At 37.9% G+C, this 19,521-nt stretch overlaps 2 protein-coding genes across 2 annotated transcripts; both read right to left on the bottom strand.

Moving 5' to 3' along the window:
- Positions 1-4,805: 4,805 nt before the first annotated feature.
- Positions 4,806-5,743, bottom strand: LOC110542806 (olfactory receptor 5T7). Its single transcript, XM_021629307.2, has one exon. It carries the CDS (start codon positions 5,733-5,735, stop codon positions 4,806-4,808), a length of 930 nt encoding a protein of 309 aa, XP_021484982.2. The 5' UTR covers positions 5,736-5,743.
- A 6,557-nt stretch (positions 5,744-12,300) lies between these two features.
- On the bottom strand, positions 12,301-13,260 carry LOC110542805 (olfactory receptor 8K3). The gene has a single exon (XM_021629306.1). The coding sequence runs from the start codon at positions 13,258-13,260 to the stop codon at positions 12,301-12,303; it is 960 nt and encodes a 319-aa protein (XP_021484981.1).
- Between the last annotated feature and the right edge of the window lie 6,261 nt (positions 13,261-19,521).

Raw genomic sequence — 19,521 nt, 5'->3', positions numbered from 1 at the left:
GAGGAAAGCTCATAGCACTAAGTGCCTTCAAAAGAAATTTGAAACACCCCATACAAGCAACTTAATAGCTCTCCTGAAAACAAACAAACAAACAAAAAAGCAGACACACCCAAGAGGAGGAGACAGCTGGAAATACTCAAGCTCAGGACAGAAATCAATAAAATAGAAACAAAACAATTCAAAGAATCAATGAAACCAGGAGCTGCTTTGAGAAAATGAACAAGCTAGACAAATCCTTAGCCAAACTAACTAAAAGGCAGAGAGAAACCATCCAAATCAGCAAAATCAGAAAGAAAAAAGGGAACATAATAATAGACACTGAGTAAATCCAAACAATTATTAGGTCTTACTACAAAAGCCTATACACCACAAAAATTGAAAATATAAAAGAAATAGACAATTTTCTTGATAGATTCCATCTACCAAAATTAAATCAAGATCAGGTAGTAAGACTGAATACTCCTATATCCCCTAAGGAAATAGAAGCTATCATCAAAATTCTCCTTTCCAAAAAAATTCCAGGCCCAGATGGTTTCAGTGAAGAATTCTACCAGACCTTCAGAGAAGAGCTAATTCCAATCCTCTTCAAACTATTCCACAAAACAGAAGCAAATGGAACATTACCAAACCCATTCTATGAAGCCACAGTCACCTTGATACTTCAACCACACAAAGACCCACCAAAAATAAATAAATAAATAAAGAGAATTTCAGGCCAATCTCCCTTATGAAAGAGATATATGCAAAAATATTAAATAGAATACTTGCAAACTGAATCCAAGAACACATAAAAGATATCATTCACCATGACCACATAGGCTTCATTCAAAACATGCAAGGGTGGTGCAATATATGGAAATCCATCAATGTAATCCACCATATAAACAAACAGAAAGAGAAAAACCTCATTATCATCTTTTTAGATGCTGAAAAGGCATTTGACAAAATCTGACACCCATTCATGTTTAAAATCTTGGATAAATCAGGGATATAAGGCACATACCTAAACATAGTAAAGGCAATATACACCAAGCCTATAGCTAACATCAAACTCAATGGAGATAAACTTACATTAATCCTACTGAAATCAGGGTGAAGGCAAGGCTGCTCACTCTCTCAATATCTCTTTAACATAGTGATTGAAGTCTTAGCTAGGGCAATAAAACAACTAAAGGAGATAAAGGGGATACAAATCAGAAAGAAAGAAGTCAAATTTTCACTATTTGCAGATGATATGATAGTATACATAAGCAACCCTGAACTCAACCAGAGAACTCCTTCAGCTGATAAACACCTTCAGCCAAGTGGCTGGATACAAAATTAACTCAAAAAAAAATAAAAATAAAATAAAACAGAAGCTCTCCTGTATACCAAAGACAAAAGGCTGAGAAAGCAATTAGGGAAACAAAACCCTTCACAATAGCCACTAATAACATAAAGTACCTTAGTTTGACTCTAACCAAGTGAAAGACTTGTTTGAAAAAAACTTCAAGTCTCTGAAGAAAGAAATTGAAGAAGATACCAGAAGATGGAAAGATGTCCCATGCTCATGGCTTGGCAGGATTAACATAGTAAAACTGGCCATCTTACCAATAGTAATCCACAGAGTCAATAAAATTCGTATCAAATTACCAACACAATTCTTTACAGACCTTGAAAGAAAAATTCTCAACTTCATATGGAATAGCAAGAAACCCAGAATTTCCAAAACGTTCCTGTACAACAACAGATCATCTGGAGGTATCTCCATCCCCAATCTCAAGCTGTACTACAGAGCAATAATAATGAAAACTGCATGGTTTTGACATAGAAACAGAATGGTGGATCAATGGAATCGAATAGAAGACCCAGAAATAAACCTACACACCTATGGATAGTTGATTTTTGACAAAGAAGCCAAAACCATTCAATGGAAGAAAGAGAGCATCTTCAACAAATGGTGCTGGTCCAACTGGATGTCTACATGCAGAAAAATGAAAATAAATCCATGTTTATCTCCCTGCACAAAACTAAAGTCCAGATGGATCAAAGACATCAACATAAAACTAGATGCACTAAATTGGTTAGAAGAAAAAGTGGAGAAGAGCCTAGAAATCATTGGCACGGGAGACAACTTCCTGAACAGAACACCAACAGCACAGGCTCTAAGAGCAACAATCAATAAATGGGACCTCATGAAACTGAAAAGCTTCTGTAAAGCAAAGGACACCGTCATCAAAACAAAACAACTGCCTACAGATTGGGAAAGAATCTTCACCAGCCCTTTATCTGACAGAGGACTAATATCCAGAATATATAAAGAATGCAAGATGTTAAAAAGAAACAAAACAAGTAAACCAATTAAAAAATGGGGTACAAAGCTAAACAGATTTCTTTGTAGAGGAATATAGAATGGAAGAGAAACACTTAAAGAAATACTCAATGTACTTAGCCATCAGAGAAATGCATATCAAAACAACCCTGAGATTTCACCTGACACCCATCAGAATGGCTAAGATTAAAAACTCAAGTGACAACACATGCTGGAGAGGTTGTGGAGAAAGGGGAACCCTCCTCCACTGCTGGTGGGAATGTAAACTGGTACAACCACTTTGGAAATCTATCTGGCGCTTTCTCAGACAATTAGGACTAGTGCTTCCTCAAGACCCAGCTATACTACTGCTAGGTATATACCCAAACTTTGCTCAAGTATACAAAAGGGATACTTGCTCAACCATGTTTATAGTAGCTCTATTTGTAATAGCCAGAACCTGGAAACAACCCAGATGTCCATCAACAGAGGAATGGATAGAGAAATTGTGGTATTTTTACACAATGGAAAATTGTTGTTTTATTATTATTGTATATAATATCATCCACAATGATTAATATCTCTAAGATTGTAAAGAAAGCAACAAAGTTGGCAATCCTCATATTTGCAAGTATGACTCACATAAAATAGAGAATATAGTGAATTGAGAGAAAAGGACAAAGGAAAACATTCTTTTGAAACTGTGGACAAAGCTAGAGTGGAGCCCAAATTTGAGGTCCAAGCATTCCTGGAATCACCTGATTTGGGGGAACCCAACATCTCTCATGCAGCACTAGGATTTGTGGTCAGTGTTGTGGGCTGGTCCTAGATCAGCCAAAGATAAAGATCAGAGAAGGGCAAAATGCCTGATTATGGAAGATGGAAGCGTTGGTAAAGTAAGAAGCTCTAGTAGAGTAATTGCCAAGACTCTAACAAGGATAGTGTTCCTAGTTAAAGAAAGTCCAGGTAGAACGAGAGCAGAAGCTTTGGTAATGGATGTGGGATGCAGTAACACCCCTGTTGGGTGATCCATCCTGGCCCATAACTCAGGTACTAAGGATGCAGCACCTCATAGTGGATAATTTGTGAGAAGGAACAATAGAAGAGATTTGAAAGAATGCAATATTAACTGTCCATTTCAGGAATGGTGGGGTCTTTGTTCAACTTACATTTAGTAGGAAAACAACACTATCTTACATGTATAACATGTATATCTTACATGTGTAATCAAAGGAACCTGGGTTCAGTGGGTTTGTTGCACTTACAATGGACTGGAGTTTGCCTTTGCTTTGTCATTCACACTAGCCTGAAATTTCCTTAAATACCAGATCCCACTGATCCAACAATTCTCCCTTTCTCCCCCACCCACGTTCTCACATACCAGTTTTGCTTTCTTTCAAATTCATGGCCTCCTTTTTCATTATTTTTGTTACATGCATATATTTATTTATATATGTGTGTGTATATATATAAATGTATATATATATACAGTGTACAAATATATACACATACATTTTCTTTGAAAATGTATTATACATGTATCTATACATATAATTCCTTTGGTGTATTTATATATACATATTTGGATAATCTTTAACATAGTTTTACATTGTTTCTTTTCTTTTTAAATAACATTTTAAATTCTCTCATAATTAAAATTTTATACAATTTCAATATTATATCACAATGTACACACATATATGTAAATATATATATACCATTACATGTACATGGCCTTATGCATATATATCATATACATGTCTTATATCTATTCTTTAACATAATCTTCTCATTATGTACAATGTTACTTATATCCAGTTTCCAGTGTAGTCCTTACTATTACAGAAAACTACAAGAAATCAATTACATAGCTCTGGTTCCCAGTCCCAATGGGAACAATGATACTTACACATAAGAGTCAGGGAGCATTGCAGAAGAGGAGCAGAAAGCCCTCAGAGGATCAAGAAGTTTGCTGTGAGATTGTGTTTCATAGTAATGTCAGAAGCTACATTCACAAAGTCTAGACAACATGACTGCTTAAACATGAACTAGGACAGCATTTTATTTAGCCATTGTGATATAATATTGAAATTGTATAAAATTTTAATTATGAGAAGATTTAAAATGTTATTTAAAAAGAAAAGAAACAATGTAAAACTATGTTAAAGATTATCCAAATATGTATATATAAATATACTAAAGGAATTACATGTATATATACATGTATAATATATATTCAAAGAAAATATATGTGTATATTTTTGTACAATTCAGGTAGTATCATTACTATTTAAAATATACATGTAAATATATATGATTACAAACATAAAAAGAATATGGATATATAGCTTTTCTGTATTGAAAAGAAGACAGGATTGGCATTAACCAATGCCTTTAATTTAGGATGTATATGAGGATTGAAATATATTGATTAATAAAAGGAATATTTTCAACATAAATATTTATATTATTTAAAGAATGACTTTTTACCTCAGATTTATAGAAAAATATTGTTTTATCTACAAAGATTTTTACCAAACACTTTTTTTATTGCCTCTTTTACATCTTTGTTTCTCAAACTATAAATGAGAGGATTCAGCATGGGAATTACAATGCTGTAAAATATAGACACCACCATGTCATGTTCCAAGGCATAGCTGGAACTTGGTCTCACATACATGAAAAGAACAGTACCGTGAAAAATGGACACTGCAGTTAGATGAGAACCACATGTCGAAAATACTTTTCTTTTACCTTCGGCAGAATGTGTTCTCAGAATGGCTGACAGGATGAAGCCATAGGACATCAGGACAATCAGGATGGTGACTATCTCAATGAACCCGGCACAGTAGAAGAGAAGAAGTTGGTTGATGTGTGTGTTGGAACAAGAAATTGCCAGGAGAGGAGGGATGTCACAGAAAATATGATTGACTTCATTGGATCCACAAAAAGACAGTCTGAATGTGGCCACAGTGTGAATAAGAGCATGTAAAGTTCCACCAGCATAGGAAGCAATGATGAGCGGCACATAAACCCTGGGTGACATGATTACTACATACAGAAGTGGGTTGTGAATGGCTATATAACGGTCATAAGCCATTGCCGCCAAAAGAAAGCATTCTGTTGTGCCAAAAGTAACAGCCAGAAACATCTGCACAGCACAGCCAATGAACGAAATGACCTTCTTCTCTAACATAAAGTTAAGTACCATTTGAGGAGTGATAACAGAGGAATAGCAGGCATCCACTGATGACAACACACTCAGAAAGTAGTACATGGGGTTGTGCAGGTGGGAATCCCCAAGGACCAGAGCAATCAGTCCTAAGTTACCCATGATTGTGAAGAGGTAAATTGCTAGAAATAGTAGGAAGGAAAGAGTCTCCAAGTCAGCATTGTCTGTGAAGCCCTTTAGTACGAATTCAGTGGCTTCAGTGATGTTTTCCATGTTGAAATCTCATAAAAGAAATTGAAAGTAATCAGCAAGTCATAGTTTATATTACTATAAATGAGATGAGATATGGAAACAAACATTTTCAGATCAAGAGAGGCATGGATACACAAACATTTACATAGATATCACGTGATTTTAAGAAGTAGATCACAGGATAATGACACGATGGTGGTTTGATGATCATTTGAGCTTTAATATACCACTTATTTCAGAATGACATGGAGGGTGTGTATACATACCCAGTGTTGGCATAGCCATATCCATGGAAAATGGTGAGAGACATGAAGACAGCACAGCGGAATGACACAGTTCCAGAAAAGCTAAGTGGATTACTGATTACTGCAATCACTGCCATTCTGTCTCTACCTTTTGTGTGTTGCATTCTTGGGACTTTATGTATTATGGTTCATTTTATGTCTTTCCTGAGGAAAATTATCTCTAAATCTTTTAAGGATAATCTTAAAATTAACTTTATCTGCACACTATTTGGAAGTCTTCAATCCTAAAATTAACTTTATCTAGATACTATTTGGAAATCTTTCTTATGTCCTAGAGATCATTAAACATAGATAAGCACATTGATCTATAAGGCTGCTACTCCAGGAACCTTCCTGGAGGATCTGCCTCTGAGCAAATTCAAACATTATAATGGGTTCAGGGTAAACAGACATAATTGACAAACCCTGACTGGCCAGGAAAATAGGTTCCAGATTCAAGGTCTCTTTTTACTATAGGTTTAGAGATCTCTGAAAATGTATTTTAAAGATAAGGGAGCATATAGGGTATACCTCTGGAGGAATGTAACTCAGTTAGTAAGATAGATTGACTAAAATCAACTTTTCTTACTCTATACTGCAGACGATGAAACACATAGTAAAAGAAATTAGGTCTTAGTATTTGCTATTCATAAAGACTGATTCCTTTATTATCTGTTTTTCTGGAATCCTTTAGAACTACAACGTCAGCCTAAAACCAGGCTATAATATAATAAATGTGATCACTTTTGGGAAGACATTCTTTAGATTCTTTAAATTGGAATTATAGGGATAATAATAATAAAATCTGTTGTTTGTATTTTTGATTATAACTGAACTTGTAACCCTGGGTGTGTAATGAAAAAATCAAACACATAATCTCTATCATCTAGATAATCATTAGTCTGTTTTTGTTCTGGGAAACATAAATAGATAGATAGATAGATAGATAGAACACCTGATTGCTAGTCAGAGCTAAGCGATTCGGCTGACCGCGCACCTGACTAACTCTCTCCCTCACTAACTCCTTATCACCTCTGCAGGCGGCCATCAATGATCCTAGGTCAAGGAATATCCCCTGAAAAGCCCCTGGCACAGGGTACGTTTTAATTAAAATTTTATATTCTTCTTTCCTATCTTACACCCTGACCTCAGTTTTTCCTTTTACCACTTCTTACAATTCCTGCCTCCACCCCCAATCTCCCAGATCCATTCTTACTTTGTTTTTCTTCAGAAAAGAGCAAGACTTCCTTCCAGGGGTATCAACAGAACACAGCACAACAAGTTACATCAAGAGCAGGCAGCCCGGGCAGGGAAGTGGCCCAACAAGTTACATCAAGAGCAGGCAGCCGGGGCAGGGAAGTGGTGCACACCTGTAATCCCAGCACTCGGGGAGGCAGAGGCAGGCGGATCTCTGTCATCTGCAGACACGGGCAGCCTAGTCTACAAAGCGAGTCCAGGACAGCCAAGGCTACAAAGAAAAACCCTGTCCCAAACAAAACAAAACAAACAAGAACAACAAAAAGGATTATCCACAGAAAATCATGTCAAGGCTGCATGAGGCAACCCAGTAGAAAGAAACGTGTCCCAAGGGCAGGCAAAGGAGTCAGAGACATGACTTCTTCCACTGTTAGTATCACCACAGGAAGGCCAAGCCTCACATTCACAACATTTGTGAAGAGAACCTAGCCCAGACCCTAACTGTTAAATCAATAGTTTTAATTCATGATATTTCTGTTTTAAAATTGCAATTTTTATGTGATAATATAATTTCACTATTCTCTGCTCCCCTTCCAAGCTGTCCTGTGTATGTTCCTGCTGAACCTTCTTTCAAATTCATAGCCATTTTAATTTTAATCACATCTTTCTCATCTGTCTGTATGCATGTGTGTATAATGAGATATACAATATAGATATATTCCTCCTTAAATCCTACAAATCTACACTGAATATAATTAAGTATTTTTATCTTAAAATACAATAAAGCAAAAAATGGCCTCGGTACAAAAATTACCTATGACACAGAACACGTTGAGTTGCTATATGTGGACACTACATTGTACTAGAATCATACTAAATCTGTGAAAATTATGCAGAATAGTTTATGAAAATCTGTATATATAAAATTGCACAATGACAGTTAAAACTCATTAATAATGTAGGAGAATGTTTTATGAGAAAATTATTCCCAAATCAAAATTTAAAAGGAAATTATGGAATATACTGATATATATTGATTATCCAATGAATTACACATGTATTACATTTTATGAAACATTTTAGGACACAAATTATTTAATTGTTAACAATTTATATCTAAGAATTATGGTTTTTTTCCTATGTAGATGTAAGATTCCATCCCACGGTATAGTTCAGGATAGCCTTGACTGCACAACAATCATCTTTCTTCCACTTCCCAATATCTATGGTTATTGAGAGATTTCACCTGCCCACTTCCCCATATTCTTTAAAGAATATGATGATGCCTAGTGATATTTTGAAAATACACTTGTTTATTCTTTTGATAACTGAGGAAATAGAACTCAGTTTCTCAAAAATTAGGCTTTTGTACTAGATGTGGATACAAAAGATGCAGGTTTGAGGAAGTTAATAATAAAATACACTCCGAGGTCTATAGCCAAAATCATTAGGAACCTTTATCATAGATTACTGAACAGTGGATGCCTAGCTTCTAAATTAATGTAAATGTACTTGTAAGTATTGTTAGAAAGTATAACATTTCATATATTCTAAGAAAAATAAGCAAAACTTATGACTTACTATGTTTGACTATTTTCAAATAATTAAATCTGTTTTTTTAATTTTTTATTTAGTATGATTTTTTTTCATCAATTACACTTTATTCATTCTGCATCCCCCCATAAGCTCCTCCCTCCTCCCCTCCCAATCCCACCCTCCCTCCTCCCTCTGCATGCATGCCACTCCCCAAGTTCACTGATAGGGGAGGTTCTCCTCTCCATTTTAAATTAATAAGTAGTTATTTCAATTGAATACTGGATTATATAGTAAAGATACAAATTTTATTTTTATATGATTGTTTTCACAATCATATAAAAATAAAATACCTTCAATATTAAATGTCAATATTTTATACTCTATTAGCAGACTAATGATTTCTTTTTCTTTGGGGTAACATTTATCAGGAGACTGATAGTGCATAGCACATGACACTCATTCTTGGTATACAAACCTCATTTCAATATTTCCTAGTTTTCTCTCATTTGTCTCAGAAATTTTATTTATTTTTCATAAAGAGACATGTTAGTATATTATATTTTAAAATAACAGTAAATAAGTAAAAGCTAGTGTCTAATATGTGACTTTTAGTAATGAAATTACTTAGTACAAATTAACACTGCTAAATGTGAAATGCTACATTCTAGAATAAAGAATTCCTCAAATTGATACTTATCTTACCCAAAGAACAGCAAGTAAAGGTTTGAATTTTCTGTGAATATTGATAATTTAAAGTGTTTATATCTGCTTACTCAACTGTGATAAAGCCCAGAGGAGACAAACCTAGGGGAACAGGCTTCAATTATGAATTGTATGAAAATAACAAGTTAATGAATTACTTCATTAAAAAAGCATGATAAGAGAATAAATGCTTCTTTAATAAGCAGAAACCTGCTGATATTTTCCATTCTTTCTTCAAGGTATAATTTGTGTTGCACAAACAAGGAGGCTGAATTCTGATATTTCTGTACAAACATATCATGTACTTTATTTTCACCTCCATTAACCTCCATGGTGTCCATCCTCCTGAATATCATATTCCCCTTTTCATATATTCTTCCTTCTATTGTCATATCCCATGTCCATAATCCTGGATATTAACATACATATTTGTAAACTAACTCAACTTCATGTCAATTTAGCTAAACAACAGAATTTTACACACCCTGCATTCATCTTAGTGGTTTTACATTTAAGTACACATATTAACAATGGACTTTTCAAATACAAATACTCAGTTAATTTCCCTAATTATAAATTTTATTTCCTAAAGATTACTTCGTAGTCATAAAACATTTTGAAACGCTATTAATTTAAACATTCCCAGGCTATATGTGGAGGAAGCATATCACTGACAAAAGCTAGAATGTAAAAATAGAACATCACAAAAAATGAAATGTTCTTTTTCTTTTGATATCAAAGGCGGTGATCACCCTGTAGACATAAATAGACATGATATAAAAATAAGTCAATAAGGAAAATCATACCTCTTTTATGAATTTATGGCATAACTCAAGAAGTGTATTATAATAAGTGTATTCATTAATATGTACAAGCACCCTACATGAGACAAAATAAGATACTAAACTAAAGCTATATGTTACCAAAAGCCAGTTGTGTTATGTTAATAAAGTCCCTTGACCTCTATATAAAAACAATGTGCTTACAAAACAAACAAGCAAACAACAAAAATAATTAAATATCCCTACGTAGCATAGGGACATTCATTCCTACTTATATACTAGAGTTTTTCTAATCATTGTGTGATCACATGTCTACTGCAAGCCTACCTGAATGTTATTTTAAAATAATCTATACATCTGAATGTTATTTAAAAGCTATCTGCAGGAACATAAGAAATCTAAGCAGAGCTATTAAGTCCACAGAAAAGGAGAAATATATAAATAGATGCACATAGAGTGTGAAAAATACCTTGTAACAGGAATGGTATAAAAACCAAATCCCTAACCCTAACCCTGCTCAGGCCCTGAACAATCATTTAGCCAATGTAGCTCATGCCTTAGTTGTACATAAAGGAATTAATCCTCAACTAAAAGGAAGCTTGATAGTGTTCAATCAGAGGATTGACCTCGTGCAGGAGCAAATTGATACCCTATGGCAAATCGCTCAACTTGGCTGTCAATGAAAATATGCTGGACTTTGAGTCACTAGCATATAACATGAGAATTTTTCCTGTGCTGCAAATCTGTCTAAGCAATTATCGAGCTATATTTTAGGTAATTGGACTGGAGAATTCGATACTACGATGGAGTAGCTGAGAGTGGCCATCGTCACAGTAAATTCTACCAGAGTGGATGCAGGACTAGCCACAGGATTATCATCATGGATTGCTGCAGCCATGAATCATCTGAAGGAATGGGCGGGCATGGGAGCGTTAGCAGGCCTTCTGGTGGTCTCCTTGGTTTGCCTGTGGTATATATGCAAGATTAGAGTCTCACAACAGTGTGATGCAGCCATGATCATTCAGGCCTTTACAGCCATTGAAGCAGGACATTCTCCCCAAGCATGGTTGGATACCATAAAAAGCTAAAATGTTACGCTCAGGATGCGAGGCTAAGCACTGCACTCAGGGTCAGCCGCTTTGGACCCAGAGAAGAGCATGTCTGATTGCATGCGGGTTGATGCCCCAGGTCCCGCCTCTGAGAAAAAGGTATTGGACGGGTCTGATGCTCTTTGGGTGGATGACACCTAAATGAACATCGGTACAAAGTCCCAATTTATTTCTAATATCAGAGATCAGACCTCTACTCTTGCCTGATGCGTCTAAAACAAAAAGGGGGAACTGTAGAGAGCTGCGGAATGCTATGCCTTAAAGATGGAGCTGGTTTCCGCCTTCCACCTTCCCGATGGTGAGTGCTCTCTGTCACGAACAATTCCACATTTGGCTAAGGCTGAGGATCTGGCTTGCTTCCATGTATGTGGACCTATCTGCATTGCCCACGTGGCACGCCTGGGTTGGCTACCCAGAGGCTATTTAAGCTGTGGGCTGGCTTTCCCCAGGGTCAGATGATTGTTCAAGGTTCCTGAATAAACTGCATTAAAAAAAAAAAACACCAAATCAATTCTTCATATGAATACAGTATTTTTCACGTGCAAATAGCATACCTACTGCTCTTCATGCTAATGATGTAGAGACCTAAAAACACTCTGTTACAATAGAAAATTTATTATTTCTCTACCTTTAATATCATGCTATAATTTGTCCTTCCCATTAAGGGGAGAAAAGGAGATTGCTCAACAAACTGAAGACTTCAATGCTGAGTTTCATCCTCAAGACCCACATGGAAGAAGGATAGAAATAACTCTTGCAAGTTGTTCTCTGATTGTCACCCATGCTGAGACATGCACACGCATATACAAATAAAAATTTAAAATTACAAAGACATTTTTACTAATAAATCCATAGCATTATAAAATGTGTTAGTACAAGATGGGCAATCTTTAATTATTCAGTAAGTTCTTTTGTGCAGGATAAATATTCTGACAAGAGACATAGCAGATATTCATTCAATTCTCATTATAAGAATTCATTTTGTATGTAATATTTGTGACAGTATGCTGTATAACTTTTCTAATGTCCTTTGAATTGCATGTTTTACATCTTTGTTCCTCAAACTGTATATCATTGGATTTAACATGGGGATAATCAGTGTGTAAAAGATGGAAGCCACTTTATCAGTGTCAAAGGAGTGACTGGACTGAGGTTGCACATACATAAATATCAAAGTGCCATAGAAGACAGTGACCACTGTCAGGTGGGACCCACAGGTGGAGAAAGCCTTGCGCTGGCCCTCAGCAGACTTCATCCTGAGAATGGCTGTGAGGATGAGCAGATAAGACACAAGGACCACCAGTAGAGAAGACATCAAATTAAAAGCTGCCAAGACCAGAATAATCATTTCAATTTCACGTGTGTTTGAGCAGATCAAAGATAACAAGGGGAGACTGTCACAGTAGAAATGACTGATGACATTGTAGCCACAGAAAGACAAGGTGAAAACCTTTATGGTGACTAGAAGAGACACAAATGTGCAGTACAAATAGGGAATTGCCACCAGCACATGACACACCCTTTGCGACATGATGACAGTGTAGAACAGGGGCTTACAGATGGCCACATAGCGGTCATAGGACATTGCAGACAGAATAAAGAGTTCACTAATTATAAACACAAGAAAAAAAGCTAGCTGTGTAGCACAAAGATTATAGGAGATTATGTTTAGATCTACAATAAAATTTACCAACATCTTGGGTCCCACAGCTGTAGAATAACCAAGATCTGTGATAGCCAGGTGTCTGATAAAGAAGTACATGGGCGTTTGTAGCCTGGAGTCCACTGTGGTGAGGATGATCATTCCCAAGTTGCCGACCATTGAGCTCATGTAGATTACCAAGAACAATCCGAACAACGGGGCCTGTAGTTCAGGGCGCTCAGTGATGCCCATCAGGATGAACTCAGTCACCACTGTGAGGTTGTGTTTCTCCATAAGTTTTTAATCTATTCTGGACAGAGAGATACAATCATGACATCAGTACATTCCAGTAGTATCACACAGCAAGTTACGAAAGATAAGATTTCCAAGACAGATCTTAACTTTCAGTTTTAGAATATTTGAAAGTAGACAGATCATTATACATCAAAATATCTAGAACTAGAAATAGATAATGTATTGCAAATAATGTGACTTTACTCAAATAAGCAAAGTGTTTGATGCCTACATATGCTCTGATTATAAAAGATGTGACTGTATTGCTAATGTTCTATAATGAATACACAAGAGGAATAAATTAGCATTCTCTGCACCTCATTTCCTGACCAACACTTCTGCCTGCATCCTGGAAGCATAGGAGCACTAGGGACAGCAGGTAAGAGATCCCCACACCATGCCCCTAGCACTTGCCTGTCAACTCCCCAGAAAGCATGCCAAGCTGCAATGAACTCTTCCCCATATCCTGTACTCCATTTCCTCTCCACAACTTTGCCTGCTTTTATGGAGGCCTGTTAGCACCAGGGACAGCAGCCAACTACCCTGAAAGCACATACAACAGCAGGAACTGCACTCTATACTCTACATTCAACTTCTCACCCACAACTCTACCTGCTTTCTTAGAGGTCCTAAAAGCACCAGCAACACAATGGAAAAGATTCTGGTCCCAGCTTTTGCCCTCAAACTTCTCTGAAAGCACATCTAACAGTGGTAAACTGCACCCTATATCATGTGCTCCATTTCTTGCCCCACACCTCTGCCTGCCTTCCCAGAGGTCTGCTGGCCCAATCAACACCAGGTAAGACCCCCTGAAGCTTGTGCCAGCTAATCCCCTGAAAGCACAACCAAAAGCTTTAAACTGTACCTCATATCCTGCACTTGATTTTCCACCCCACAATACTGCACACTTTCTGGGAGGCCTGTTAGCACCAGGAACAACATGTAAGATCCTGCACCAAGGCCTTGACAGCTAACTTCCTTGAGAATACACCAAGCAGCAGTAACTACACTCCATACCTGATTTCCCATCTCCAGCCCCACTACTGCACCTGCATTCCTGGAGGCCCGCTGGCACTAGGAACCCTAGATAAGCTTCCTCCCATAAAGCACTAGCCAGCCAATTGCCCCAGAAGGCACATCCAAAGGAGGAAAACTGTACTCCATACCCTGTGCTCCAATTCCTCCTCCACAACCCTGCCTGCTTTCCACGAGGCCACTCTAACATAAGGGACCCAGGGCATAGTGGTAATAGAGACAAGAGAGGTAACTTTATCACACACACACACACACACACACACACAGAGAGAGAGAGAGAGAGAGAGAGAGAGAGAGAGAGAGAGAGAGAGAGAAACAAAAAACAGAAACAAAACAACAAAATTAGGATCCACAGGCCACAAAACTCCAGGAGAGACACCCTTTTGGAATTGAAGACTTACTGATCACTGGAACATTATCAGGACATAAGACAAAGAGGAAACAGAAACAAAGTGGGGAAACATTAAAACACACTCAGCCAACAAAGATAAACTAAGAAGTCAGTACCCAAATCTATAATGACCACAAAACCCAGGTGGCAAGTATAAAAATTCAATCAACAACAGCCACAGTAACATGACAGCACCAGAGCCCAGATATTCTACTACAGCAAGCTCTGGATATCCTAACATAGTGGAAGCACAAGAAGATGACCTGAAATCCAATCTTATGAGGACGCCAGAGGCCTTTACATATTAAATGAATAAATCCTTTAAAGAAATACAGGAAAATACAATCAAACAGGTGAAGAAAATTATGGATACTGTTCAAGACCTGAAAATCAAAATAGGAGCAATAAAGAAAACACAAACTGAGGAAATCCTGGAGATGGAAAACCTAGGGAAGAGAACAGAAATTACCAATGCAAGCATCGTCAACAGAATACAAGAGATGGAAGAGACAGTCTCAGGCATAGAAAACATGATAGAAGAAATCAGTATATGGACCAAAGAAATGTTAAATCTAAAAAGTTTCTGATACAAAACATTCAGGAAATCTGGGATGCAATGGAAAGGCAAAACCTAAGAATAATAGGAATAGGAAAAGATTTCCTACTCAAAAGCACAGAAAACATTTTCAATAAAATGGTAGAAGAAAATTTCTCCAACTTAAAGGAAAGGATGCCTATAAACACACAAAAGCTAACAAAACACAAAATAGATTGGACCAAAAAAATCTCCAGCCACATAATAATCAAAACACTAAATATAGAATAAAGAAAGAATATTAAAAGCTGAAAGGGAAAAAGGCTGAGTACCATATAAAGGCAAACCTATCAAAATTACACCTGACTTTTCAACAGAGACTCTAACAGGCAGAAAGGCCTGGCAGATGTCTTGTAGTTTCTAAGAGACCACCGATACCAGCCTAGAGTACTGTGCCTAGCAAAAGTTTCAATCACCATAAAAGGAGAAAACAAGATCTTCTGTGACAAAATCAAATTTAAAGAATATCTGTCCATTAGTCCATTCCAACAGAAGATGTTAGAAAGAAAACTCCATCTCCTGTAAACAGGCAAGACTTCCAATGGAGAGATGGGGACACCAACTCAGCCAAAAACCCTTTAATCCGTAATTTGCTTGCCTACCGATGTGTAGGTGTAAAGACGGAAGAGAAAGTGGAGGAATTGCCAACCACTGACTGGCTACACTTGGGACCCATACCTTGAGAGAGAGCCCATCCGTGACACTACTAATGATATTCAGCTCTACTTGTAAGCAGGAGCCTAGAATACTTGTCATCTGAGAGGCTTTTCACAGAAGCTGATGGAAACAGATACAGAGACCAACAGCCAAATACAAGACAGAGCTTGGGGAATTCTGTCAAAGAAGGGGAAGGAAGGATTGAGGGGGGCCAGAGAGGTCAAGATACCACAAGAACCTTATGAATCAACTAGCTTGGGCCCATAGTTGCCCACAGCAACTGAACCAACAATTAGAGAGCATACATGGGAAGTACCTAAGTCCTCCGCATATATGTAACAGATGTGCAGCTTGGTTTTTATGTGAGACTCGTAACAGTGGGAGCAGGAGTTGTCTCTGACTCTGTTTCCTGATTTTGGATCTCTTTCCCCTAACTGGGTGGCCTTGTCTAGCCTTGATAGGAGAAGACATGCCTAGTCTTATTGCAATGTGATGTGGCAAGATGGGTTGATATCTATTTGAGACCTCTCCTTTCTTGAGCAGAAAGAGATGATGGTATGGAGGTGGGGAGGAGTAAAAGAGGGAGGACTCTTGCTAAAATGCTCAATTCCTATCCAGAAAGGCAAAGAGGCTGGACATCAGAAGAAAGAAAAGAGGGAACAAGTCAGGAGCCTGACACAGAGGAACTCTGAAAAGCTCTGCCCTGCAGACTATCAATGTAGATACTGAGACTTATGGGCAACCTTTGGGCAGAGTGCAGGGAATCGTAGGAAAGAAGTGGGAAACAGTAAGATCTGGAGAGGACAGGAACTCCATAAGGAGAGCAACAGAACCAAAAAATCTGAGCACAGGGTTCTTTCCTGAGACTGCTATTCCAACCAAGGACTATGCATGGAGATAACCTAAGACCCCTGCACAGATGTAGCCCATGGCAGTTCAGTATCCAAGTGGGTTCCATTGTAGTAGGAACAGGGACTGTCTCTGACATGAACTGATTGTCCTGCTCTTTAATTACCTCCCCCTGAGGGGGAAGCAGCATTACCAGGCCACAGAAGAGGACAAGGCAGCCACTTCTGATGAGACCTAATTGACTAGGATCAGAAGGAAGGAAAAGAAGTCCTCCCCTATCAGTGGACTTGGGAAGGGGCATGCATGCAGAGGGTGGAGGAAGGGAGGGATTGGGATGGGAGGAGGGAGGGAACCACGGGGGGATACAAAGTGAGTAAAGTGTAATTAATAAAGAAAAATAAAATAAAATAAATAAAAAGAAAGAATAGACTTTGACTCCGAAATTCTGTAGTTCAATTGTTTGTTTCTTTTGGAAACTCTTCAGATAAATGATATCAATCCCTAAGTTTTTATTTCTAAATGTACTTTGTTGCTACCATACACAGTGATGCCTACAGCTCTGCATTATGTTCCACACCCATAACATTCCATTATGAGTATTCTGACTGCGTAAGAGTACAAAATTCTATGTGTCTGCCACTTTCTTTAACATTTCTAGAACTCTCACACATTTTATTGAACCTTCACAGTCATTCAATGTAGGGGAAAAAAAGCAAACAGAAACAAACAAACAAACAAGTCACCTTAGACCAGTGGTTCTCAACCTTCTAATGCTTGAGACCCTTTAATAAAGTTTCTCATGTTGTGGTGACTCCCACATGGCATAACTGTAACTTTGCTACTTTTATGAATATAAATATCTGATATCTGAACCCTGTGTGTCCCCTTCCAAAGAGGTTGTGACCCACAGCTTCACAACCATTGCATTAAATCAAAGTAGGAAGTGAGCAGAGTGATGGTAAAATGTGTCCCCGCACATGTGAGTGGTAGGCTCAGCCAGCACAATTAAGTCTATTTAATTATTTTCCAGACATTAAGCTTTATAACTCCACTTATGTGCTTTTTGGCACTATACATTTTTAAAAGACCAGAGGGGATAAATACAGGGCTTGAAAGTTATCTGAGAAGATATGAAATAGAAATATGCTTTATTATTTTCTCAAGAAAATCCCAAGAAATCCATCAGTGTCCAGCTGATTACTGAAGTGTCTAACTTAGACAAAAGTTCCTGTTAACAAACTCTCTGGGTCATTCTCAGATTTATACAAGTGCTAAGTTACCTTAAGGTAAACTGCAGGCTTGCTATTCTTTCTCTGGTGAAATACTTTATGTAAATAACCAGCGACCAGGGAAAGAGCACGAGATGATGAGAATCAGATGCTAGACAACTGATAAAAGATGAGTCAAAAAAGATTCAAGAATAGCTTCAGGGAAGAGCACCAGCTGCTGGTGGTGGCTCTGGGAGTATTGTTGAGTATTGTTCCATTTTCCCAAGGCCAGGCGGTTAGGCCATCTATGCTCTCCATGTTTTCCAGATTTAAGAAAATTACAGCTTTAAGCCAAAACCTAATGTTCTGGAGAAAGCCCAGCTTGCAATATGAAAAAGTAGCCAGAAAGATGAGAGGGTGGAGACTCACAGGTCCAAGTGTACTCAGAAAAGTCTAGAGAGATTCAGCCCAGCTCTAGGCTCCTATCTAGAACATGGATGCTATAAGCAGAACAATCTCTAGTAGGTGCCTGAGCTCAGCCATCTAAAATCCCAGCAAAAGTAAAAGCCTTCGTCATCCAAGATATACATGATGATGGCCATGTTTTCTTATATTCAGTCTCTCTGGGTAAGACTAATGATGTCTCCTGTAAGTGAATCTTACATGGCTAAAGACTTTCCATCACCTCTTCCACCCAAAATAAAGAAGAAATAAGCACTTCTGCTTCCTGGCTCTGTGAGCAGGCCAAGAGCCTCAAGAATACTGAAGGGATTGTGGTAGGATATCTCCAGTAACCCTGTTATAGCATTGGTTACACTAAATTCAATTTCTATATGTAGTAATGTAGAACATAAATCACATAATCCTAGCATCCCAGAGAACTACCTGCTACTGTCACCACAATTTGTAGACTATGAAGCTGAACTATAAAAAGACTATATTCAGCAGATGAAACCAATCTCATACACAGGGTGTTGGGTTTGGAGGAAGGGAGAGAGGCTAGAACAATACAATTGAAAACAGTCTTTCAATCAAACTTTGCCAAACTTTGGGCAGAGTGCAGGGAGTATTATGAAAGAAGGGGGAGGTAGAAAGACCTGGAGGGGACAGGAGCTCTGCAATGAACTCAACGCTCTTTTCTGAGATATCTGAAAAGCCCACGGGTCTTTACTGAGACTGATACTCCAACCAAGGACCGTGCATGGAGATAAATTAGAACCCCTGCACAGATGTAGCCCATGGCGGCTCAGTCTCCAAGTGGGTTTCCTAGTAAGGGGAACAGGGGCTGTTTCTGGCATGAACTCAGTGGCTGACTCTTGATCACCTACCTGTGAGGGGGGAGCACAGAGGAAAACAATGCAGCCAGTCCTGATGAGAGCTGATAGGCTAGGGTCAGATGGAAAGGGAGATCAATGGACTTGGGGAGGGGCATGGGAGGAGGAGAGGGAGGGAGGCTGGGTTTAGGAGGGGATGAGGAAGGAGGCTACACCTGGGTTACAAAGTGAATAAATTGTAATAAATAAAAA

Source organism: Meriones unguiculatus, chromosome 8 (genome assembly GCF_030254825.1).
Source record: "Meriones unguiculatus strain TT.TT164.6M chromosome 8, Bangor_MerUng_6.1, whole genome shotgun sequence".
Lineage (NCBI taxonomy): Eukaryota > Metazoa > Chordata > Mammalia > Rodentia > Muridae > Meriones > Meriones unguiculatus.
Note: the sequence above shows the minus strand (reverse complement) of the source record. Positions and strands in the feature narration are given on the sequence as shown.

Excerpts from the sequence above, each read along its gene's own strand:
- LOC110542806 (XM_021629307.2), bottom strand. The coding sequence starts at position 5,735 with ATGGAAAACATCACTGAAGCCACTGAATTCGTACTAAAGGGCTTCACA.
- LOC110542805 (XM_021629306.1), bottom strand. The coding sequence starts at position 13,260 with ATGGAGAAACACAACCTCACAGTGGTGACTGAGTTCATCCTGATGGGC.